The following is a 26,438-nucleotide window of genomic DNA, read 5'->3' on the forward strand; positions in this document are numbered from 1 at the left end:
TCTAATTAAAAAGCAAAATATAAATAAACCTGATTATTTATATCAGCTTAATTTACAAGTTTCATGCAAAGCTACCATTGACTAATGGTAAGAGTTTTCAATGCAAAATTTCTGTTAGATTTTAAAAAGCAATTAATTAATTAATTAACAACTTCTGTTCTTGTCCCTGAAAATTTTGGTAATAACTGGTTATATGTTAAATATATTTTTGAGTATCTGTGTTTACTTAGCATAGCAAACAGTAACTATGAAAAAAAGTGAGACAGAGCTCTTGACCAAGCAGATGCAGTTTTATCAGTGGATTCTTTAGTTATGTGGGTGCAGTCTGTTTTATGTACACTGAGCTTAATATGCTCACTCTGGTTTCCTTTTCAGCATTTTATTTCCAAAGAGTAATATGGAAGCATCTGTCGTCTATCAAGTCTAAGCACGACAGTTTCCACCAATATGACTGTTGCAAACCTAGTTTGAAAAAAGGGGGTTTCTTAATTGCTCCTGGAAACTCTTGGCTTTTTCATTTTTCCTTGCTATTACTAAAGGTAGCTGTGCAACAGACACACAGTAGAACCCAACCGGTTGATCATATTGAGTAGCTTTTCAGTCTGTGGAGGGCTTGCTGCTGCCAGTGGATTATTTGCAGAATGGTTAGCACTGAATGTGATTCCAGTACTTATTACTACCACTACTTCCAATAGTGGTCCTCAGTATAGACATATAAAGCCTACTGTCATACTGTTCTGATAGATTTCTTAACTACAGAAACCTGATAAATTTAGGAGAAAACATGAAACACAATGCAGAATGCACTAAATGTTGCTTTCTGATAGACTGCTGTAGAGAGGCATGTTTTAGATGTGTAGGGTTTGCCCAATATATTCTTCCACCATTCCATTTAATCCTGGGGGAGTAAGCAAGAATTATTCATGAAGCATAGCTGCTTTGATGGGGGAGATATGCATTCTTAGTCACTCACAGTTTACGGAGCTTATGTAGTGTATTAATTAATTACAGCAGCAAACATGAATCTGATGCAGAGTATGAGATATTGATTTTGTATGTTTGTAGTAACTTTCCTTTCCTGGACTAATTTAACATTCTTGCACAGTTGCTATTTCTATAAATTTGCAGGATTAGAAAACAGAGAAAGGGTAAGTATATAGTCATCCTAATTAAATGCAAGGCATAGGGTAATGCAGAAGTATGTAGATTGCCTCTAGCAAATTCCCAGCCTGGAACAAGATGCCATTATTTTTGAGCAGAGAATGGTGCACAAAGATCATTTTTTAGAAGATAAGGTATGGAAAATTACAGATATTCAATAAAGTTTAACGAATGTTCGTTTCCTTTTTAGGCATAAATTACCCCAGTTCTTTAATTACTGACTAATGGTGTGTCTGTTTTTAAAGGTGAAGCTGTGACTGGAGAATTATCAAAGCTCTTAGATGAAATCAAATTGTGCCAAGAAAAGGAATACTCTTTTGAAGATCTGTCTCATACACTATCAGACCATTATCTGGAAAATTTTAGTAAAGTATCAGAGGAAGATCTTATGACCAGTGGAAGCCAAACCAAGCTTAATGTAGTAAGTAAGATGGGATACAAAGACAATATATTCAGTTATGTCTGATTTATTTATGGCACATTCAAAAAAGAAATAATAAAAGAGTGAGAATCGTACAAGGTTAACATTATAATAAAAAAAATATAACAACACATGCTGCTTACAGATTTAGAATGTAATGTTCACTTCATTTCTCAAAGGTATTGCTTACCACACCTCAGAATGGCTTTTTATGTCACCACTAATACATTCAGGTTACTTGTTTTGAGCATGGCAAGGACAAAGAAGGGGTTCTTTTGCGAAATCAGTGGAGATCACGTTCAATACTATACTGAATACTAAATGTTAACAGAATCTGATCAGATATGTCCCCCAAAGAACCAGCTAAATATCCTCAGTTATTTTTCTTACCCATTTTATTACTGTATAACTTTCTTGGTGACCTACAGGTATTGAAGACTGAATCTCTAATACAGAAAATTGTGGTTGTGATACTTCAGTGATTTCCAACTACAGTTGAAGATGACTTCATTGCTACTAATATTATGAATAAAGTACTCTAGTACTCAAGTAATCATCTTTACTGTAACAAGGTTGTGGTGTTTTGTTTGTTTGTTTGTTTGTTTTTTAATTGAATTCTCTTCCTCAGTACATTTCCTGGTTTCAGCTGGTTTAGGCTTAAACTTAAACCATGACACAAAATAAAATTGATTGCCCAGGGACCAAAGCAGAGAATAAAGGAAAACTGCTAAGTTCTAAATTTCAGTTAACATTTTTCGTAAGAAAAAAGCATCATTTAAGAAAAATGATGCTTACTTATGTGAGGAAAACCATGGCAAGTTAAAGACTTTATTTTTTTTGGAGGATTTATTACAACGTAAATAGACACAATGAGATTTACAGGGCATAGCTGCCCTGAATGCAGGAGATACTTTTGTAAAGCCTTTCTAGATGTTTAAATGTTTAGCTGCATAACTCATATTGAACTCAATTTGATCAAGATACTGATCCCTTTAAGCATTTTTAGACACTTGTCTAGTGTCTCTCTGAATTTAGGTGCTAACTTGTTATTTAAATCTTCTCAGCTGCTGTTTTGCAGAAAATGTATTCCATATAAATCCATCTATTCAGGCCTAAATGAAATACAATGTGAATAGAAAGTATTCAGACACTAAATCTGTAATTTCTGTGACAGGGAAATATAAAGCTAAATTAGGCAATATATTTTTTTTTGATATTTCATATATTTTGTATTGAACTAGATGTAGAAACAAACTTTCAAAACTGGGGACTTTTTGAAGCTTTTTATGGTGCTTTCCTGCTGGAGTACCCAGCTTTGCATTTAGAGAAAACTGTAGTCAGAATGATGGGTGTGCACTCCCAGCATGAAGTTAGGATGGCAGGCAGAACATGTTTTCCCAGCAGTAAACCCAGCTATACAGATCTGTGTGGAGAGGACTCTTTGCTGTGATGTGAGATTTTTTTCCTGTTTGTTCTAAAGCATCCATTTAAAATTTTAATGTGTTTTAGGGTTATTCAGTCTGTTCAGTTTCTACTTGTCTGCCTTGCATAAAAAAATGAAAGTTGCTTCCATTTTTGACACAATATCTTTTAATTTTGGGCAGGTGCTGCCTTCCCTTTGTGTTTAGGCTCCCTGTGTAGTACATGGGTGGTAAGAAAACCCTCATGTTCTGTTAGGGGCCATGAAAGAGTAATTGGGAAGAAGCACTAAAGTGGAGAGATACATTTAGCTCTGAAAATGATGGTAAAGGCGAATGCTGCCAAACTGCTGTGGGGACAGGACAACAGGACCAGCAAGCATAGTCAAGGAAGATGTGTGACAGTACAGTGATGATTGAAGAAACTTAAATGAATATTTATGTATAAGAACATGAAGATATAGAGAGGAAGAAGTGAAGATGTATATAAATGCAGAGAGTCAGAAATACATTCCTTGCATATGTATTAAAGAAGAGAGATCCTTGCAGCTTTTTCTGACAAACTTTTCTCCTCCATGGGAAGCTTCTGTAAGAATCTCAATAGGTTAAGTGGGTTATTATCTATTGTCTGCATTTTTTCAAGTCACATTTGTTTCTACTGTACATGCCAAGACCCTTTGGAAGTATGGGCAGCACAGGACATCCTATGGAGCCTGTCTGATGCAGACTTTTTCTGCCTGTTGGACTGAGTATTGCCTTCCTCTGTTGCCAGCTCCAACAGAGGGCTGGAACCATAACTGGTGTACCCTGCAAAGAAACAGTTACTTCAGATTCAAATCAGTGGTTTTTCCTAACTTTCATTGCCAGCTGTGCTGGCTGAAGCTCTGAAGAGATGTAGAAGTTAGGTCCCTGTTGATAATGTGTTAAGTGGTGTCATTTCCTGAAAAAATGTTGATTCCAGAGACAATGACTGTTGAAGGCTTTTCAACTTCTTGTAGTTTAGCAATCTGAAAAGTTTCCTAATCCCAAATCATGAGGAGTGTCTGTCTATCCAGAATCCACAGCCTGGAATTCTGTCCTGAATTTTAACTGCCAAACTCTATTGTTTGAAAGAGTGGGGTTCATAGTTTTTGTTTAGTGTAAGGATAGTGTGGATGCCTGCTTTTTAATGCAATAACTTGACAGTAAAGGCTTCATCTGAAAAAGTGGTGTTCAGTTCTGTCCATGGCATAGGGGTGAGTTTCAACATTTGTTTTATAGTCTCCCAGATAAAGTACTGATCATCAGGCTGTGATCCCTTCTAGTATTGTTTCTGCAATTGCATTGTTTGTTGCTCAGTGACACAGCACTTGTAGAATTCTATACTTTCTTTGAAAGAAGTGAGTTGGAAGACTTTTAGGTCAAGGACAGAATTGAATCCATTCTTCCATTTGCTGTGGTACTAGACAAGTAGTCATCCAACAACATAACGTTGTTCTGGAATGTTTGTAGTAAGGATTACTAAGAAGTAAACTACTTATTTTCATCAAATTTTGCATTGAAAACAATACTTGTTTTTATTACTTTATATGTATCTATTAGCCAGGTGTGTGGTTTGTGACAAGGCATTAAAACCCCAGAGATTTATGTGCTTATAGTATTTTCAAGTCAAATAGGAACCAGAGTTTGTACAGCTCTGAGGTCAGGTGAAAAAGAACAAAAAGGAAAAAAAAATAAAAGGAAAAAGAAACTCTTTGGTTTAGTCTTCCAAGTTCCAAATTACTAGTCAGCTTTGACTCTTAAATTTCTTTGGGATGTGGAGGAGCTGACTAGGAAAATTGATGGTCAGGATCTTGGAGACTGAAAGGCATAACATCTGGGAGAGGGAGAGTACAATGGAGCAGTAAGTAGAAGTAAGGACAGTAACCGTAACCCATAGAGTAGACATGAATAGGAACAGATCTGGAGATGAGTGAAAATGTCCCCACAGGATGCTTCCCTTCCAAAAGTTGAAAGGGGAACTGTGACAGAAGAGCAGATTGTCTTAGCTTCCTGAATGGGAGGGAATGATTAATGAAGACAGAGAAATGACTGAATGCTGAATAGCAGAAAGTCAGATGAAAGTAAGTTAATGTGATCTTTCAATTTGAAGAGTATATTATAAAGGATAAACTAAAGGAAGTCAAAACTGTGCTGGAAATGTCATAATTTAAAGATTTTCTTTTGCCATTCTGTCTGTGTTTGGTATGCTGTCATGTTGGTTTTCTTATCTTCTTCATGTTAGAGCTGGGATTCATACACAGGCATCACAATTTTGTGTTTGGACACGAGTCGTGAGCTCTAACCAGCAAGTTAGAAAATGGAGGTAAAATGGAGTACCTCTCTATGTCTAAAAAGTCTTTTCAAGGACTATCCATCCAATTGTGAAATGCCACCTAAATTATTTTTATTTTATACCCAATCATTAACTACTTGAAGTCCATAATGCGGACTTCATTACCAATTGCAGAAAACAACCCAAACCCATGAAGAAGAAGGAAGAAGAAGGAAAAGAAGTACTTAGACAACATCTTAAATCCTCCATATTGTTTCACATTTTTTACTATATACTAAAATCTTAAAATCTAAGTTTCCAGAATTCCAACATTGTCATGCAAAATATTAATGCCATGTTTCCTAGTCTATCTTTACCACTCAATAAAACATTTGCATTAACAGCATACCAGGCAATGAGCCCCTGTTCATTGTCTCTGCTAAATTAGAGGCCAGATTGAACATAGTTCTGCAATTCTATTTTGGAGAGAGATCGAGAAGGCATTCATACAGCTATGCATCATTTTAGTTGGAATTCCTATTATTTCTCAATGACTGTATGCTGGGTGGGCTGTTTTTCTCACTTTGGTCATTGTGATTTGAATGTACTCTTTAGTTGACCTGTATATGCACGGGCATGGAAAGCCCTGACTGGTGCTGCACAGGCAATCTGGGGAAGCTTTAGTTTGTGCTGAAATATTACAGTTTTTCTGTATTCCCTAAATAAAAATATTTCAAAAAACCTAAAATTTGATTGTTCAGTGAGTTAGAAAAGCAGCTGTGCTTCAAAACATATTCCAGAAAATGTGAGGTGGAAAAGGACATAGGAAAGTCCGTGATTTTATCACAGTTCAGTTAACTAAGGTGCTTCCTTTTCAAGCTGAATTAAGTATGATTACTGGCAAAATCAGCTTTTGACAGTAAATTATAGCACTTTCAGGTTTGTTGTTGTTTGGGTTTTATTGGCTTGGGGGTTTTTTTAAGTATAATTTAAAAAAAAAAAATATTTTCCAATAGATGGCAGTCTGGTTCAGTAATTTCAAGAACAAAAGCAGCCATCTTATGTAAGAGTTTTCCAACTTTTTTCATTGCTGCGTTAAAATAGTGAATTTTAACACAATTGATAGTCCAAATTGCTTCAAAATGAACACCTTTAATTCCTCTAGGAGAAAAGTTTATGGAACATCATGATGTATGTTTACAAACAAAAACGTCGGGACTAAATTTAGAAGTGTATCATGGCAAAGACGTTACACACCAAGTGTGTATTCAAATAAACTGTGTGAATTGAACAACAAGCAAGAAAATTTAAATAGGTATAATGTGCAAAGCAGGGATCCTGAAAAATTAAGTGTGTCAGGAAAATGAATAGAAGACTGTCAAAGTGTGTACTGTGAGAATCCTGAGCTCTGGCAAGAAAATTGCTTTAGATTCCTCTGTCTGTGGCATTCTAAGATCATTACCAGTTTCGATAAATAATTCAAATTGTATTATTAAACCCGGAAATGCACCATCTTTATTGCAATGTATTTGCACATTGCTTTTCTTTAAAAAATAATATCAGAAAATAAAAAAGCAGGCTTTTTGTACATGCAAGAAATTCATATGGATATCAAAGAATATTTTACTTTTTACTTGCTTTGGACAGCCTGTGACTGCAAAACAAAAAATAGGGATTAAGAACTTCTCCACTTGCATGTGCGTATCTGTATATATTTGCTAGACGTACATGTTGGATACAGTAGACCTCAGACCTCTTCTTACATAAACTTGATGTTTTATTTGAAAAATATTTTCCTAGAATAGACTCTTAAATAGACTTCATCTTACTCTGTATTCAAGTTTATTTCAGTCCTTGTTTTGAAAATGTGGTTTTCTTTTCATGCAGAAATCATAACTATTCCATATTTTTTGAGAACTGCCATTTTTTAAAACTAAAACTAATTTTAAAATGTGACACTTCAGTAGAACTAAGGCTCCAAATTGGAGTATATTCTGCAGAAGAACCTCCTTAATCTTGTGTAGTAGGTGGTTGCTTGCAATCTTTGCTTTCACATTTATGCTGTTGTGTTCTGAAGTCTAATAATAATAATAAAAAAAAAAAGTGTTATTGATTTTCAAGTGCAAATGAAATATCTTACTGTCTTTGGATCTGTGAAATGAGTTTAGATTAAAGAAACAGTTCCAGAGAGTTTTCTGTGTACTTAAAAGCAGAGTATATGTTAAAAGATATTGCTTAATTACATGGCATAAATACCAAGAAAATTAAGATGCCCTTAATTTATTTTTTTTTTTAAACTGAAGATAGTAAAACTGTGTAGTAACTGCACTACAGAAGGATTTCACAGAAGTGACACCAGCATATCTGTTTAAATTTAATGTGGTTATGTAACAGATAATAAAGGCTGGCAGCAGTAAGTTAAATTTAAACATGAGGAAAGGTTCTGTGTAGTCTCAAGGAAAAGATTTGGATTTCATCACAGGCATATAAATGTCAGTTTCTGCTTAATTCTGTCATCCAGAGTGGGAAGTTGATACTTGTGCATGTTGAGAAAGTGGAAAAAATATACTTTAAAATATATTAACATTGCTGAAAACAGTGATGGTACATATTCAAAGATACAATTTTTACTCTTATGTCAGAATATCAAGAAGATGAGGCTATATGACAGCAATAAAACTAAAATCATGTCTGGTTTATAGCTAGAGGAGAGATTCAAGAGCATAGAATTATGTGTTTTTGAAAGAAGTTGACTAAGAGAATATATTAGGGTAGATAAAATTTATGCATGGTTTTTCAGAAGTTAGTTGTTCTGATTCATTTTTTTTCTCTAAGAAAAAACAATTTTTTTTTAAAATTTCACAAAGTAATAATCACTAGAACTTGTTGAAGAATATTGAAGTAAACAATTAGCATAATTCAAGAATACTGGGGTGTTTTTAACTATTAATATGACATTTAAATAAATAATGGCTAGATTGAAATATATTAGCTAAGAGTGGCCAAAAATGCTTGAGTAAAATAATGGTTCTCTTGAGCCTTTAAAAACACCACACACTTGCATGCATGCATTATTGAGAGAGGGATGCAAAATTTCGCAGAACAATGATGAAGAGCAAGCCAGAAGTATATACAATAGCTTACTAATTAGGATACATTAGAAACACATTCCAGAACAATTTTGGTTGCCTATTCATTAGGAAGTACTAAGATAATCAGGCCTAGTTGTATGGGGCTTCAAGTACAGAAACAGATAAATTTTGAAATATTTAATAAAGTAACATTTGCTGAATTTGATAATAAAGCTTCTATGTATTTTGCAGGTATTTATGAATTAAAAAAAAAAAAAAAGGAAGAGAATTTTACTAAGAGACAGTGTTTGGAAGATTTTTTAATTGCTTTAATTAATACCCTTTTTATAATAATATTAGATAATTTAGGTATTGCCAAATTCTGATGTTGCAAGAATTTTGTGTTACGCTGCTCTTTCACCCAGTTCAGTTATGAATCCTATTTTGCAAGCATATACTGACTTATTTCTATGTGAAGTAAAAGCATGAAGGCCATCTCTCCCAGGATATGTAAACAACTTTTTGAGATTCCCTTGTTTGAAAGGTCTACTCACTCTCTGAAGATAAGATTATATAACTTTAAAATTTGATTTTAAAAGCTCCCACTCAAGTAAAAACCATTTGCTACTCCAATTTCTAGTGCACAAAGTAGTATTTCCCATTGCGGGCTGTTGTTGCTGCTACCTTTTTCATTAACCATCCAATACCAAACATCCACTTGGTCAACATGGAATGATATACTTTCCATAAACTGCTTTACAAAATGATTTCTAAATTCTATATAAACATGAGCTGGTGATTACAAAGAAGCAGAGGGAAACCAACTTGATACAATTTTTTCCCCTTTTTAGGCTACCTAGTGAAGAGGAGTTCAGACATTCTAAATGTATCATTTCCTAACTTGTGTTCTGTAGCTATTAAAAAAAGATTATATTCTGTATCTTTAGGTTAGTCACAGTGTTGTAAAAATTTATGTTAGAGGGGTCCTAATAGCTACGTGGAACGCTATGCAAAATAATTTTCCTGGTATCATGCTTCACAGCCAACTAAATTAGTCTGCGGCTCTCTGCTGCTGTGATTTTGGGTAGAAGGATTGCTAGACAATCCCCCAGCGAGCTGCACAGACTTACCCCATGAGAAATCCAGTGCTTGTTTAAGAATATAAAATCTTATAACATGACAACACTTACTATGATTTAAGCAACATGGAATTAGGTATAACTAGGCGAAGGTGCTGGCCAAACCACCAGTTTACTTAATCTGCATTAAAAAGTACCTACCCTTTTTTCCACTAGAATGATTTTCTGAGATGTTTAAGCAGTCTGCTCAATTATGTGTGTGCAGCAAATTCCTTGACTATCAGGTGCTAGCAGGAAAAGCTTAAAGACAAATGCATCTCTCTGAATGATGTTAAGTGTTTAGCTTGCAGTGGTGAAGCCTAAAGGTATCTAATCCTTTTGCTCCAGTCTGCCACATGGTTTACCACCATGACCCTTTATTGCTGTTTTGCAGAATGTGTGCTCTAGACACAGGCATTTTCATTTATTGGCTGAGTATATGCTTCCATTTATACTTACATGGTAAAATCTGACAGAGTAGAAAAGAACAAGTGCTTTGTGCACACCCTCCATAATTTGCAATACTACAGCCTTGTTCTTTTTTAAAGCTTTCTTTTTCCTGACTAAGTAATCTTAGCATTTTCAAGTTTATTTTTTATGTAAGTCTTTCCATGTTGCCAAGCACTTTCACTTGCCCTGCTGTGGACCCTTTCATCTCAGCTAAATCTTTTACATAAGGATCTTGGATATGGGTTTAGAATTTTTATTCCATGTACAGTAATTACAATACAAGCTTTTCAGATCAAAGAGCTTGTTTTTATTTATGGTTATAAAGCTGAGTTTGGGGTGCTCTGGCAATGATGAGTAAAATTCTATCTACTCAAAAATTCTGTTTGACAGCTAGATTTTATTAAATTGACTACAGTAGATTTTTTTTTTTTTTTTAAACAAGGACAATTTTAGTTCAATACTGAGCACATATGTAATTTGAAGAGTCACGTCTGTTTCATTTTACTTAGATGAACACCAAAGATATCTACTAATCTCAATAGGATTAGCCAAGATCTGAGGACTTTATCAGAACTGCCCTTGAAATCATCTTTCCAATATGAAATATATTTGCTTTCATTAAATATCTTTTTCATATGTTACTTAATGCTTTCGAGAACCTTCTTTCTCATCCATGTTTTGTGATTTTTTTAACATCACTGAGCTGCCTGTGCCACTGTTGCCAGTGCTGCATAGCAGAACCCCTGTCTCTTCTATTTTTTTGGATATCCTTAGGGTCCATCATCCTGGGAATATTCAGTAGTGTACAACACAATGCCCATTTTTAAGCTGCAGTCTACAGATTCATTTGAGACCTTCCAAGAGAGTTTCAGTCACTTCTGGAGAACAGAATGAGAAGATCATACCACGAGATTTCCAGACAGGTGGCTTTTTTAAAGTTAACATAAACTCTCTCTTTGTAATATTATTATAAAACCAAATGATCAGAAAGACTAAGTTATTGGTCATCAGAGGTGCTTCCCTCAAGCCCTGACCTTCCTTAGAAGTCTGTCAAAAAAAATCTGACATGGACTCCTACCCGCCATTTCCCTTGGGTTTCTCCTCTCCTCAGGCTGTTCTCCAGTGTTCCAGTCAGAATCACATTTTTCAATTCTCCTTCACAAGAGAACAAAAAGTTCTTTCCATCTTCCTTGGTCTTTTTTTAAAATACATTTTCTGTCTATGTGATTTATAGCATCACCAGTAGGAGTGCTGATACTCCAAAGGTGTATAGGTTTATCACATTTGAGCAATAGAGTGTGGAACAATGTATGTATGAGGTCTAGAAGGAATATTAAAGACTTTGCCAACATTTAGGTACAATGAGATTTTAATTTCTGAAAACATATTTTTTGCTCTTTGGAAAAACTGCTTTTGGTAGAATATAAGAAGACTGAGCTTAGATATGTAAAAGATTTGTTTTTCCCAGTTGTATGTAGATATTTACTTGAGTTAATAAGGAAAGAAGGAGAATCTGTCCTGCAATCAAAACAAAAACCACATTCTAATATTCTAGAATGTTTTATCTTTTGATGTTTCTGCATTTTGAGAAATGGGAATTTCTGGTATATTTTAGAACAGTTACCACTGTTGTCAGTAGGTACCAATGCAGGTTTGATTGTTATTTATAATACATAGTGACCTCAGAATAAATGAGTATTATACCTACACATCAAGTTACAAACAGTAGAGGGAAAAAAACCCAAAATGTTTTTGTATAATCTGCAAGTCAGCACTGATTTCATGCCTAATCCATTAGTGTAAGAATAAAGTCATTAGGCTTGGAACTTGCAGTGAAACCTGATGATCACCATCTGACAGGAAATGTATAAGAAAAGTAAGAACCATATGGGTGTGTCTCCGTTGTTTTCTGTAGTGAGTGTAACAGCATCATTTCATCCCAATGGTATAACCATGAAATGGAGCCTGCTATTCCATCAGAGCTATGTGAACTTCTACAGGATCCAGTAAGGGGTGGAGATTAAATGTATGGTTTCACTATAATTTATTCAGTGATTCTTTTGAAGTTGACTAAGTAGGTACTTTCTTAGAAGCAGCAGTCTTGCTTTCCTGTCTTTGCTTCTTAGTAAGAAGTATACAAATAATGCTAATGGTGAATAGTGTGCCATATTTCACAGGGCAAAATGACCACCCACGATAAGCTAATACAAAATAATCCTCTCTTTAAAAATTGTTCAGTAGCTGAAATTAGAGCATTGAGCGGTTTGTTTGGACTACTTGTTTAATTTAATTTTTATTCTCTCCTAATGGCAACAAGCAGATTTGTTTTATAATAGGTATATAAAACAAATTCAGTATTTTTGTCCTTAAGTCTTGAAACAGTTGACCACTCATAACCTAGAGTTTTATTGTATTCTGTTGACAGATTTTTTTCCAGTCCCTGTTAATAAGCTTAGCAAGCAGAAAATGAATAGAAAAATATGCTGGACTAGATTCCTATACCTCTATAAAATATATCTCAAGGAACTGAGTTAAGGGCAAGTGCTTGATATTTACTATGCATTAGAAAAGTTTGCCCATGGACATCAAGAGTGCTAGAAATGCACCCCTTCGCTTTTCTGTGACTTTAACATATACCGGAATCCTTGCCTGAGTTCTGGGGTGTAAGTTTTTAAACTGACATTAGAAAACCAGATTTACTTGATGTGTCATGTCACATGATGCATGTCTTGGTCTTTACATCAGTTTCTTTCTTTTTCCAGAAAAATGTGAGGTTTGATTGACTTAGACAATTTTTGAGTATTTATTTTCATTTCTCTTCTCTTGGCATCTATCTTTCCTAAACTTACCATAAGTGTCAGTTTAGCGTCATGAGGGAAAATTTCAGAAGAGGTTCTTCAACTGTATTTGGTTCAGTAATTATTTGATATTAAGCAAGTTGCAGTAATACTACCACTATTATTTTTGTTGATATTGGTGCTCTGCCTAATGTCTCTGAAATATGGGCTGTTCACAATCTGTGAAGAAGCAATCTCAATACTGCCTGTCAAACGTTGACAAAAATCACATTAAAATATAATTACTTTTTTAATTGCTATGCTGTTCTTTCTTTCAATTATTAATAGTTGCATACTGATGGGTATTGGAATATTTATTGCCTTGCCTTTGTCTCTGTCAGTGGTGTTTCCTTTAAGAAATCCAAATAATTTTGACAGATCACAATCACTTATTTAGTCATTGATGCTTCCTAAGAAATATAGTGCTTCACAGGAGTTATAGATAAAAGCAGGTTACTGTCTGACTTGTTTATCTGTATTTTATGGGAGCTCTAAGAAATTATATTATGACTGGCTGGAGAAAGAATTTAAATATTAAGTCTTCAGCTACTTAAGAATGTGTCTGGAAAAAAATATAAAGGCATGCTTGTATTATGGTGGATCTGAATGTGCAGTGTTGAATCTACCACAGGCTAGAAGAACAGTACCTATCTTCTGGCACTAATGGTTATTGAGATGACTACAGTGACATCACTGGTTTAAATATATAAGACGGGGAAAAGCAAGCAGCAACTTGCAGTATGTGAACTCCACACTGGCAGATTTTCCTACCAGCCATAGAAAAGACTTTGCCTTCCTAGTGAAGATGATTTTGAATACTGCTTCCACGTGCCATGTAAATCGGGTTGCACTGAGAGCTGTTCTCCAATTGATAGTATTCTGCACCTCTGATGGGGGTTGTGTGTGATCCTTTTCAACACCTCTAGAAGAGTATGAGCCATTACTTGAACTTCTGAGAACAAAAGGTAGATTACTCTTTGTCTGATCTTTTCCAGTTAGGCCTTCAACTTCTATAGCCTGCTAAGACATTTCAGCTGTCGGCTGTTCTAGTGTGTTGTGTTTACATTATGTTTAGCACTTGGCTGCCAATATGGCAAACCCCTAGTAATTTGTTACTGTTGGATCTGTAAATCCTCCAGCAAAAATGTTCTTCAAAGATCTTTTGGTTATCTACTCTCAACCAGCATTCATCTTCAGATGACTAACTCAGTACTGCATATAGTTTTTCTTTAGATAAGCATTAGAAAGGTCTATTCAGGTATGATTTTCTTTTATCTTCTTTATTAAGTCAACAGTGACTTAATGGAATAATAACTGCATTTTCATTAACATTTTCCTACTGAGAATATGTGTGTTAAATAAAAAACTGTGCACTGGAGGAGTAATAAAGTGGTGACTTCAGCCTACTCTCTTACCGCCTGATTTTTTCCCCTACTTTAATTTCTTGTCCTTGTGCTCTGTTTCATGACAAATAATGTATTTTCTATAAGTTTCATCATACTGCCACCCACTTACCCACCCTCTTTTTCACAAATTTAAAAATAGAAAAATGCATGGTTTACCACTGATTTTCATGGCAATTATATAGCACTGAGTTTTTCAAATGTTATATGATAACATTCAGGTGATACAGGTCTGTTAAACAGAGCAATGCCTTGGTAGCTATTCTCTAAGCAGTATTTTCTCTGAGACATTTAAAGCCAAAAATGGCGGTCATTACTTTGAATTATCATTTTTTCCTTTATGCAAGAGCAAATATTCTGTAGCCTTTAATTCTGTTTAATATTTTTAACATTATTAGTACTTGATTTTGCTTTTCTGCAGGCTCCTATGCCCTTCATTATCAGTTTCTTCTTTTTCATCTGGTACATGAGTTTTTCAGTGAGTCACATTTGGAGTGAGTCATGTGCATATTGATTCAGACGCATAAGTCTGTCATTAACATGAGAAATTCCGTTAACTTAATTGGAACTGTTCCTGCGGGTAAATTTCAAGGATCAAAAAATAAAAAGTTACCTTCCCTTAGTAAAAAGATTCCTTCCCTTTTTGCACAGCCCTTATTTGTGTATACCCTTCCTACATAAAAACATAGGTCAAACCTACTATAGAAAGGCATTCCTAGAAACACATTTCTGTAGCAGAGTGTCCTTGCAGTCTTTATGACTCCCTGGGTGAATTCTGTTTTAGGCCTTTGTGCTTCATGTGTTAAGTTCTTTTTCATGGTAAAGTAAAGCACTTGAAGTGCTTTGATATTGAACATTTAAAATTAAGTGTGCAAATAACCTGATTTATTAGTATTAGGTATGTGCTTAAAGTTGGACAAGTATTTAAAACACAGGTTCACTTTATTTTAGCTAATGTTAAGAAAGAGAAATTAATTTGGCAGTTCAGTCTTGTCCCAAACACATATATTAGAGTGGAGTAAATTATGAAAGTGCCTATGTTTTGATACATTATAGAGAAGTAGCTTAATCCATAGGTTAAACAAATAATTTATATTAAATCACAGAATCACAGAATTAAGGGAATTGGAAGTGAGCCACAAGGATCATCAAGTCCAACTCCTGGCCTGCACAGCACCGTCCCCAAGAGTCACACCCCGTGCTTGAGAGCATTGTCCAGACATTCCCTAAGCTCTCTCATGCTGGTGCTCTGACCACTGCCCTGGGGAGCCTGTTCAGTGCCCAGCCACCCTCTGGGTGAAGAACCCTTTTCCTTTTCTGATATCCAACCTTAACCTCCCCTGACACAACTTCAGGCCATTCCTTCAGGTCTTGTAACTGATAGCCTGAGAGAACAGGTTACCTATTTGGTTTTTAAATCCAAAAACTTTTGTTTGATGAATGGTTGCATCCTTCTATGAGAGTAATGCAAAGATTCAGAATCATCTTAATATTAATTATTTATTCTACATGCAAGGATGAATTAAAAATTTCAAATGTATTCCTCTACTTCAATGCATGTCCAGAGTACTCATTTTATAATCTCATTTTTACTTAAAATTTTGACCTTATTCAGTATGCATTGTATTTGCCATTTGGTTCTAGGATGTAGTTACTGTATAATGTTAGATCCTGCTCTGGAAATAGTGATTAATTTTGAGGTGCTCATCATGATAGGTGTCAATAGCACTTGCCCACCGAGGGGCAGCAACCACACAATCACATAGTTTTCCTCGTGCATGTGAATTAATCACATTTGCCTAAGGTTAATATATTTTGTGTTTGTTACATGCCACTTGGCTCTACTGACTTCATGTTACAGGAATTTCTCCTCAAAATCAGACATCACTGTGATCTTAAGTTCAAAGGGTGTGACCTCTTCAGATGTGGTGTTTCTTTTGAATCCCCAGTCAGAAAATATTATCACATGCAGGAGGGCTGATGTGCAGTGGTGTAGAGACTAAGATTCCACACCTGGAACTGCTAGAGCTGAGTTTGTAGGGTACTTAGGCTCATATACCACTGAAAATAGTCATAGAATCTCTCAAGATGATTCCTGATGTAGCCCAGCATTTGTGCAAACTCGCCTTCAGTTTCAGCATAGCCAGCAGATAGGGAACACAAAATTACAAACCGTCTTGGAGATGTTGAAACATGTCTAGCATCCCATAGGAATTAAGGCAGAGGCAGGTACAGAGTACACTTCTCCATCATTCTGCTGCTGTAAGTACAAGGCTTTTTCTTCCTGATACTTCTTTGCAGAATAAAGGAGGTGCTGTAAGACTCTAACCTCAGACTCAGAGCAAATGAAAGAAATCAAAATTTAGAACAGGTTCATGAAAGAATGGCAGCAGATATGCAGTGTAAGGTGAAAGACAAAATAATGAGGATTATTTTGGGAGAAGGGAGAAGGCCTTGGGGAATGTGGGAAAGGTGTGCCCAGGTTCCCAAAACCTTTCACTGTCTGTAAGACATACGATGTATGTCATAATTGAGGCCCCTCCTTTTCAGGATCCTTACTGAATCGCAGAAGGGCATATTTGCATAATGAGGGGATGCTGCTGTAGAAAAAAAGTAACTGGTTGTGTTATATGTCATGCCCTAATGCTCTTTTTTTTTCTTCTGCATACCTCAGACATTTTCCCCTGAGAGCAGCCTGGGTAGCAGCAGGGGGAGCACTGAGAGCACAGAACACTGTCCCAGCTCTTCTGTCCCTGGCTTGACTGCTGCAGCTGCTGGGGACAGCTGTGGCAGAGATCGATCTGCTTATCCTAATTTATAGAAGAGATGCAGGAACAGTTTCCTGCTCTATCAGTTCTTAGTATAATGTCAAAATAGAATAATAGGTAACAGAACTGTAATTTTTTGTTTTTATTTCACAGTGTAAGGTACATATTGTTTGGGCCAAGGAGTCTTAGAAGTACATCTCTGTTAGGATGATAGAAAATACATGTTTGACAAATTGATTCTACAGGAGAAACTTTCTACTGACCTCATTCTTTCAAACTGAGTGTCAGCATTTGGCATATCAAATGTCTGGTTGCTTTCTGCTTCCCGTAAGCAGAAGGGCATTGCCTTCTGGATTTCATCTTTGCTGCCCAAATTAAAAATATTGTTTTCTTACAAAGATAAATGATAAGTTAATGTTCATGTCTCCAGAACTATGATGCAATAGGAAATGGTAAATATCCTGTTATTTTGTACCTTTAATAGTTTGCTGATGCTGTTTTGCTCTAGCAGATACTGTTTGAAAGGGTATGTCAAGTACTTCTGCAAATGGATGATACTATGAAAACAGATACAAGAAGGAAAGGTTTTGATGTTTGATTTTATGTTTCACTGGACTAGGACAGGAAAGACTCCTATGTATTCTGAAACAAGGGAATTGAGTTATATTTTTTCCTAGCAGTGGCTGCCTACAAATGTCAAAGCAGAAAGCAGACCAATCTTCACTAAAAACTGAGAAAAAGAGGGACTGAAAGAAAATAAGACATCTTGTATCATTTACTGAATTCCTTGAAACAAACTTGTCTAGGTAATAAGGTCATGTGTTCGATAGGAAATAGTTAATATCTGTTAAAAAGAAGGCCATACATAAAGGTATTTATGTATGTTTTATACATGGTGTACAGCTGCTGAGCTGTGAACTTAGTAACTGTATGTCATAGTTAAGATTAAAGCAGCTCTCACCTTCTCTTTTTGACTTTTAAGAGTAGAACAGAACTTTCTCTGCTTTTTCTGTTTGTATTCATCATTCTCTTGATAAATATTGGCTTCTCTCTTAGATCAGGATAGAGATTCCAAGTTATTGTGATAGACAATCTTATGTACACAGGTGTTTTGAAGAATAAATAGCCTGTTTATAAAGTATCCCTCAATCTAAAATATCCTAGTGAAAAAATTTCGCATTTTATGTAGATGGAGACATGAAGAGGAAGGCTTCCATACCTACATTTTGGAAGATGTGATTTAAATACTCATTAAGTATGAAAATGAGAGGTGGTATGATAGGCTCAGTAGCGTCTGAAGAATATTTGTCACTAACTGTAGTGGTCCAATGTCCTTATGCTAGATGTTACTACTCTCTCACTTCTGTATCATTATTCTCTCTTTACACAGAGAAATTACTTTGTTAGCCTCTTACTAGTGCAAGCAATATCTAATACTTGATTCAATGTTGCAGTAAAAACCAGAACTTTTAATAAATCTTTAATTCTCTATTAATATCTTGCGATTTCTCTACCAAATTTCCTTTTTGCATATCATATCTAATATCATGTAAGGTTTTCTGTCTGTTCTGTTTGAGGATTTATGTTGCTTATGCTTGTATCTCTTCTAACTTAGGCAGAAGGTCCCTTACTGAAGCTTAGTACTGCAGTTTATATTGACTTTGCTGTTTCATAATGTCTAATTCAATTATTTGAGTATCTGATTTAGATGGCATTTTTAATGCATTTGTTTGGGTTGTTTTAACTCAAAACAGGCATAAATAAGAGGTTCTAAATCGTGCCTGGTTTTCTTTAGTTGACAGAAATATCTTTTTTATTTATTTATTTATTTATTTATTTATTTTCTGAGAAGTGGGCATAAATAACTTTGGTTTTACTAAAACTCTCCCTACAGGGCTATATCAAGGCTTCCCAGTAGCACACACAGAATTAGATTTTCACATTCAAAGGATCTCTAAGGAGGCAAAATTAAATTATACGACAGAACAGAAAAATTAGGGAGTTCTGGGAAAGGAATGAAGGCTGTGAGATTAACAGGAAACTGTGTGGTCTGGGTTTGGGGTTTTATGGGTTTGTGTGACAGTCTGAGCTCTGTGAATTGATTATAGGTTTTTCTGTATCTTGTTTGCCTTATCCAGATGCATCCCTCTTCCCAGGGTATGCAACCCCAGTCTATCAAATTTGGGCCACCTGTGACCCCTTTCTCTCATGCAGCTATTAACTCCTTCCTTTCTCTTTGCAAATACAGCTCTCTTTCCCTGCAGTAATTCCCACATCTCTCTTTCCCATTGTCTGGGAAGAACTGGGCTTCTGTCAAGCAGGGATGGGTGAGAAAGGTGATGGCAGTAACTGTTTCTTCACCCTCCAAATAGATTTTTCCTAATGGTTCCTTTCTAGTGCCTTATTGGTGACAGAAATCCAGCAAGTATAAAAAGAGCTAATCTTGATCTGCGGTAGTCTGTAAATTAAGCTGTATTGTGTTCATATCTGCATTGTCTAGTTGCATGAGTGTACCAGTCAGTTTATTCCAGTCATGCGTCTAATGAACTCTGGCATTAACTGATCCATTTTTGAATGATCAGGATATCTGACTATATACTTTCCACTTCCTCTCATTCATATTGACATTAAATTCCTGTGATTCACACTCTATCTTAGGCTATTTATATAAAATACATCTAACAGAAATATACAACTCTCATTCTGCTTGTGTATTTTGTCTTTACCATTCAATAATTGTTTGGCTTGGGTTTTTTTCATTCTTCCTGCAATGGCTAAATACTCATATGCTCCTCTTTCAGTGACTCTGTTGTAATTCATCTGCCTTTAGTTGTGTTGAAAATTTCTCACTTGTATTATGTGTGCATGTCTTTTTACCTTTACAAGGTGCACTGACATTTTTATGTGATATTTGTTTCATTCGCTTCCATTGGCTTGTAAGGTCACAGCTAATGTGTGTTACCTGCTCTACTGTGCTGAGCACTGCTGCAGTTCTTTTCTTTTTTCTCCAGGGGGCAAGAAGTACTTTATTCTGTGGTACAGCAAATCTGAGATTTAAAATACAAGTGCAGGGCAACCACTGTGGAAGATGGCATCATAAATAAGGGGAAAGACCTCTAGTCTGTTTCCTTTGTCTATGCAAATACCTAGCAATAATAGTCTTTCATGACCTACACTGTGAAGAATTAAATCAATCCTTTTAATAATCAGTGTGAGAATATTGGTTACTATGGCAACATATTCTGTGGTGCTACTGGAGTGTCAAAATAACCTAATGAAATACCATGGTAAGAATGTTTTAGAAATTGATTTCTAAAATAAAAAGTAAACAAATCCACCTAGCTTTACAAGATATGGCTAGATTCATGAAGTCTGCAACAATGAAGCAACCATTTTCTAACCGAGGGGAATCAGAATAATGGAGTGGGATATAGGAGTGGGATATATTGTGTTTCTCATCTTTGATGCATGAGTTGAGATAGAATTTAGAAATATTTTCCCTGCTTAAATGGTATACCAACAACTTTTGTGTTAAAAAGTTAGCACAAGAGTCAAGAGTAAAATGGTCCTCATGATTTGTGATAGTGCCTGTCTGTGCAGTGCCTTTGCTTCCCCTACAGTTTCTATCAGCTTGTGTTCATCTTTAAAGCTGCTGCTGTTTCTCTAATTCTTTTCCTCCCTACTTTTCTTTCACTTTTCTATTCCCATCCTTGAAGCAGACTCCATGCATTTCTTTATTCTATTGGCTAAAATAACCTGCAGTTAAGTGTAGGCGTTTTAAAGATGATTTTGACATGGACCCCATAGCAGTGCTTTAGAGTTAATGTTATCATCAGACTGATAGCTGTGGTCAGCCATTGTCTCAAACAGTGCTATTCTGGTCAAGCAGAAATCCAGCCACTTCTGAAAGAAGTGCTCCTAAAGACAGCATTGAGTATCTGAGAATCCGGCAGGCTGCTTAAGCAAATTTGAAGCCAGCTAGAACACCTATTCCATATACCAATTTAAACAGGGACAAAGAATCAAGGTGTAAAAATGACCTTTTATATTTTTTTAACATGTAACAATTTGTGTTGACATGAGATTTTAAAAATCATTCATTACAGGGTCAACTTTCCTCCTCCTTCTCTCAAAATTCATAAAAGTTGCCACTGCAATTCAGTTGAGGTGGACTATCCTGCTTAGCAAAAGAACATAAATATACAGGAACTGAACACTGCTCCTATTTCTGTCTGTCATAGAAAATTAGGATACTGGTTTAAGTAAAAACCAGCATTTTTCTCTTATCGCTCAGATTAATGTGTAAGCCACATTAACTGTTCATAAGTCAATGACTATTCCTGATACTTTCCATCCCTTCCAGACTATAAAGCAAGATAATACAGGTAATTTTTAATTACATCTTTTGCTTACAAAATAACACATTTATTACTGATAAATATAATGCAAAAACTAAAAACTCATCTTTTGATTGATTTAGTATTTTTTGTCTGCAAAAACCTTGGACCCATCCAGGCAAATGTTCATTTTTATTCTTTGTGGAATACCCTAAACTCAATGACATTACAGCGAATTTTAAGGTAAAATGAAGTAGAAATTGTCAAATTCTTGATAATAAAGATAATAAATATTTTCAATGTATATTAATATTTTCACTCAATTTTAAAGTAGAATTGCAGATAGCTCAATAAGCACCTTCCTTAGAAAGTATTTTTTTCATATAGCAGTTTAACAGTTGAGTAGGTACTTTGTATTAAAACAGCAGTTGATCTTTAGGAATTTGTGAATGGGACACTCTTAAGTTCATAAGATAAAAAGGTTTTTTTGCAGTATATTGCTGTGTTTAATTTGAAAGTATTGTTACTTTATGCACAGAGGCCTTCTTCAATGCGTTTATCACCGAGGGAGGAAGAAGATGATGATGCAGCTGAAAATACTTGTGGACCTTCTGGGTTATGGGAGGCACTGACACCTTGTAATGGATGCAGGAACCTCGGATTTCCCATGCTTGCACAGGTATGTGATTCCCTTTTCATCATAAAACTTTGTAACGATGGAAGAGCTGCATAATCTCTGCCTTAAGCCTTAGAGTTATTTATAGCCCTTCACAATTGTTACTTTCACTCATCATTTTAATGTCAAAAGCTGGTTCCAAAATTAAACGTTGAGGTTTGGTCAGCCCGCTATAATACTTATTCATATGAGTTTAATATGGAGACTGATGTTTACTACCCCTATTTTAGATACATAGTTGCTATGTTGGATAGCTTTCTTTTCTGTCTGGAAAGAAATTTTGAAGTCACATAGTTTCCTTTGGGATAAGTACTCTATTTTTGACCAGCTTCTAATTAATATAATTACATCTCAGCTAGTTTCTTTATAGAATTGGGGACATCATGCATAACTCAACTGATGTAAGAATGTAGCCTAAGACTTCTCATTGAAGATTATGTAGGTCAAAGAAAATAATCCTCAAATTTTCATTTTCAACATTTTCAACATTTTCAAATGCTCATTATAATACAGAAGAGAATAAATAGAAGTGGGTAATATATTTGGGTCTAAATCCCAGCAACTTTTGGAGCAGACCAGTCTGCAGTATCTACCAAAGCATTCCAGCAGCTGTGTCCTGAACAAATGATATTGTATTGCTACAGAACAGGATGATGCTTATTGCTGTTTCTGGGTCTCCCTTGTTCTCTCCTGCCACTATAAATTAGCACTCTCATTTCTGTAACATTTTTCCTGAGCCTTTTTTTTTTTTCTTCTTTTTCTTTTTCCCCGTAGCATTGAATGAAGACCTGCCAAATTTCTGTTTAGAAATGTCTGGTTTTTTCACTTGCATCCTTGGCATTGCATTTAAATAGCTTTGTCAGATTCTTGTGTACCACATTGGAATTGCATATCCTGTCTCATTACCCTTCATACACTGTTGCTTTCATACCATGACTGTAGGTTTTATTCTCTTTAAGTCTCATGGGACTTGCACCTGTTTGTAGTCAATGCTGAAGCCTTCCCTGCAGTCAGTGGAAACAGGATACGGCAGCTCATGTGCTTGAATAACAATGAGCACTGCCCTGTTTCTTGAAAGGGAGCCTTTATATTCCTTTCCCCTTTTAGTAGCTGTTTCCTACTTCATACTATCCATCAGTTTAGGCATTTGACAAAGTGTGGAGTTGTTTGAATTATCCTGATTTACAATAGGAGTACTATAATTATTAATTCCTCATTCTTAAACATTTGTTTAAAAATATATTTCTTAAATGGAACTTTTCTTATTTAAATATCACCTGTGGTATAATTATGGTTAAACTTTCCTGTGATGAACATGCATGCCATTTTTATTTCCTAATTTTGGAAAATATTTTTGTTTCTCTTGTTTCTCTTTTATGTAAGGTACACATAAAGGGTGCTATAAAATTGAGGGATGCCTTTGAAAAGTTTAATCGAGTGTGGTTGATTGGTTGGTATGTCTTTCCTATTTATAAAGAGAGATTAATTTCAACGATGATGTAAGTTTTAAGACAGTGATTCCTGAATTAGTTTTATGCATTAAATTTTAAACTCTGACTTATGGTATCTCATCATTCTTGCTCTGAGAACAATAAGATTTTTAATTATGAGTACAAAAAAGAGTATATTTATTATGCTTTTATTTATGATATGACAGATTGCCTTTCTAGCTTGTTTCTATCCATAAAAATTGACGACAGAGATAGTTTTGGCCTTTTGTTGATTTCTTTTTATGGGAAATAGGAAAGAAATTAGGTAAAATTTCCAAACTAAAAGCCAGTGACTTTGGTTTTTATAGATTGTTGACATCAATATATGCAGTCTTTCAAGCTGTTAGCTAATCTGTTGGATTTTTCACATTTACTTCAGAATGCAGCACAGAACATCTTGTTCTAAGAGATTGAAATCATAAAGTATATATGAGGGCTTCTGGATAGGGAACAGTATCTGGAATTGGTCCAACCAATTATGTATTATGTGCAATAGCATGTTTTGAGTAAAAGTACAAAAATATGGTTCTGATACTCATGTCACTGCACTAACATATCAGAAACTGCAGACGTCATCATGTAGAAACAGTGAGATAAGGGTATTTGGCACCATTTGACATGGTGTCTTAAAATTCATACTCTGATAAAGGTCCAAAAATAGGGAAGAGTCTATCAATTACTCTGGAGTACAAATAAGTTCAATTTTACACTTCGCCTTTATTTAAAAATAGATTTTACAATCATATAAATATGTTGCATTTGTACATCAATGGTGAACAAACACAAAAATTGATTCTTGCTTTATATACACAGTCAGAGGCACAATGATAACATGAAATTGAGTTTTAGGTGAGACTAAGAAAATGTCTATCTGTGACCTAGTGAACTAACAGCTTTCAGCATGCCAAAGGAGAGGGCAGTAATCTTCCTGACAGACTTGGTTTCTTTTTTGCAGCTGTGGGAAAATAGCCTGTCTGGAGGTACTTCTGGCATGCAGTATGTCATTGCTGTATCTACTGTGCTGTGAAGTGTCATTTTAGAAAGGGTTATTGTAGAAAGCTCTGTGTAAAATGTTATATCATTTAAAACCTAACATAGCACTAATACAGGTATTCTCAGAACAAGCAACTCTCTTTTACAGTCTCAAAACTGGTGGTGTGCTGAAAGACCTTTATGGCTTTACAGCTTTCTGCTGTGTAAAAATTTCAGGGGTTTAGAATACCCAGCTGGCTTTTTGGAAACTGAAATTTAGACGTATTCTTATTTTAGCAGAGAGTGTATTCCATTTGTAGGTTATGATTTAGGGTTAATTTAGGGCTGTTGCTTTGCTCTGGAGTTAATCTTTGGTTTAGGGAAGAAATTCAGTACCCACATACATATTCACAATTTCATGAGAATAAAGCAGCATACTCTGAACGTATCTATATAATTCCATTTTTTTTTCAAGCATAGCATACCTTGAATTCTTCTCTGCTAAGGGGTGTCATGGGTTGGCAGTTTCGTTTTTAGTTACAGAGAAATGTGGAATGTATTTCCTGGTCAGGACCCGGGAATTGCTTTAGAAAGGACAGGGACCTATCAGAGGGTTAGTTGGAATATTGGCATCTGCTTTGACCACGGAAAAATGTCAGTTGCAACTTTGGGCAGTACCCATATAAAACCCCTGATTTCCTACAGGTCAGCCCTTTTCCCTTTGGCCCGAGAGAGAGAAAGGTCCCATCATATGGCAGCGGGGGGTGGCCGGGCGCAGAGGAGCGGCCCTGGCCGGGCTGTGCTCCGGGGCTCTGTCTGCTGCCAGCACGGGGCCGGGCAGGCTCTGCCGGCCGGGCCCATACCAGCTACGGGCCTGGCTGGGCCGGGGCCCGCCCCGATTTGCACTGAGGCATTTCTGATCCTGCCTGCTTTTTTGATTCCGGACTGCCCGCGTCCTCTGATCTCTGATATTTCGGCAGGAGTTCTCCCCCCCACCTCCTCTTATCAGCTCGGCCTTGAAAATCTAGCACCATGAGCTGCAGCAAGAGAGAAAAAGACTCTGGGCAGATTAAACCCTTTCCTGGTAAAATGAAGCTTCCAAGGCCTAACCCTTCCCTGAGAGAGAAAAGAAAAGGGACAGAGTGAACATGAAGAAGAAACGGCATGAAGTCAGTGGAGCGAGAGTGAAAAGACTATTGAGACAGGGGGTTGAGGAGTTTGTCATTCCATTCTTATTGAGCAGTGGAAATGAACTCTACAGTTAGATTATTCCTTTAAATCATGGGAAAGATATGCATTTGGGGAGATTATTGTTAAGATTTGTGTGTGGATTTGGGCAAAGGTGTTTGTGATGGACTAAGTGATATTAATCCGATAAGATGCTTGAATAGAGATAGAGATGAGAAGTCCTCTGTGCCAGTGAAGAAGTGAGAAGATATCTCTGTGCCTTAAGATGAAGAATCCTTTGCCTTTGGAGTTATTAATCTTTAAAAGCTGACACCCCAATATGCAAAAGTCTAAGGCGCATGACCCATAAGCAGCTTGGAAACCAGCTAATGAGAGGGGTCATGAAGGCAGGTTTCCCCAAAAAACAACACACAAGAGCTGTTCTAGGTTGTCAGTGGGATCCATGACTCTAAGAAAGACTCTTCTCCTAAAGAATTGATGAAAGATTATTTTCAAATGGTGAAACTGACTGAAAATCACAGGTTTTGTCTCTATGTTGTTTTGTAGGAAAGTTAACAGTTTGTCGGGGGAGGTAAGAATGTTATTGGAGTTTCATTCTCTTTTGGTTTAGTTTTTTTCAACCAGCTTTCTTTTTCCATCCTTTTAGCGTGTGTTAATAAAACTCCTTGTTTAAATTTGAGCCTGCTTTGCTTTTCTCCTAATCTTTCTCCCACAAAAAGAGAATAAACACTAGGACCACTACACTAAATTTGGTAACCAGAATTTGGCCAATGTGAAACCACTACATTAATTGGTGTTTCTGCCCAGTTACAAACTGGGGACCTTTTGCGTGTGA

At 35.8% G+C, this 26,438-nt stretch overlaps 1 protein-coding gene across 1 annotated transcript in view; it reads left to right on the forward strand.

Annotated features, from left to right (window-relative positions):
* ANKS1B (ankyrin repeat and sterile alpha motif domain containing 1B) overlaps window positions 1–26,438 on the forward strand; it is a 431,424-nt gene that overhangs the window by 80,551 nt on the left and 324,435 nt on the right. Inside the window, 2 exon segments of the mRNA XM_058420203.1 lie at window positions 1,407–1,582; window positions 21,816–21,956. Coding sequence (XP_058276186.1) covers window positions 1,407–1,582; window positions 21,816–21,956 — 317 coding nt within the window.

Source organism: Hirundo rustica, chromosome 4, assembly GCF_015227805.2.
Source record: "Hirundo rustica isolate bHirRus1 chromosome 4, bHirRus1.pri.v3, whole genome shotgun sequence".
In the NCBI taxonomy this organism is placed as follows: Eukaryota; Metazoa; Chordata; class Aves; order Passeriformes; family Hirundinidae; genus Hirundo; species Hirundo rustica.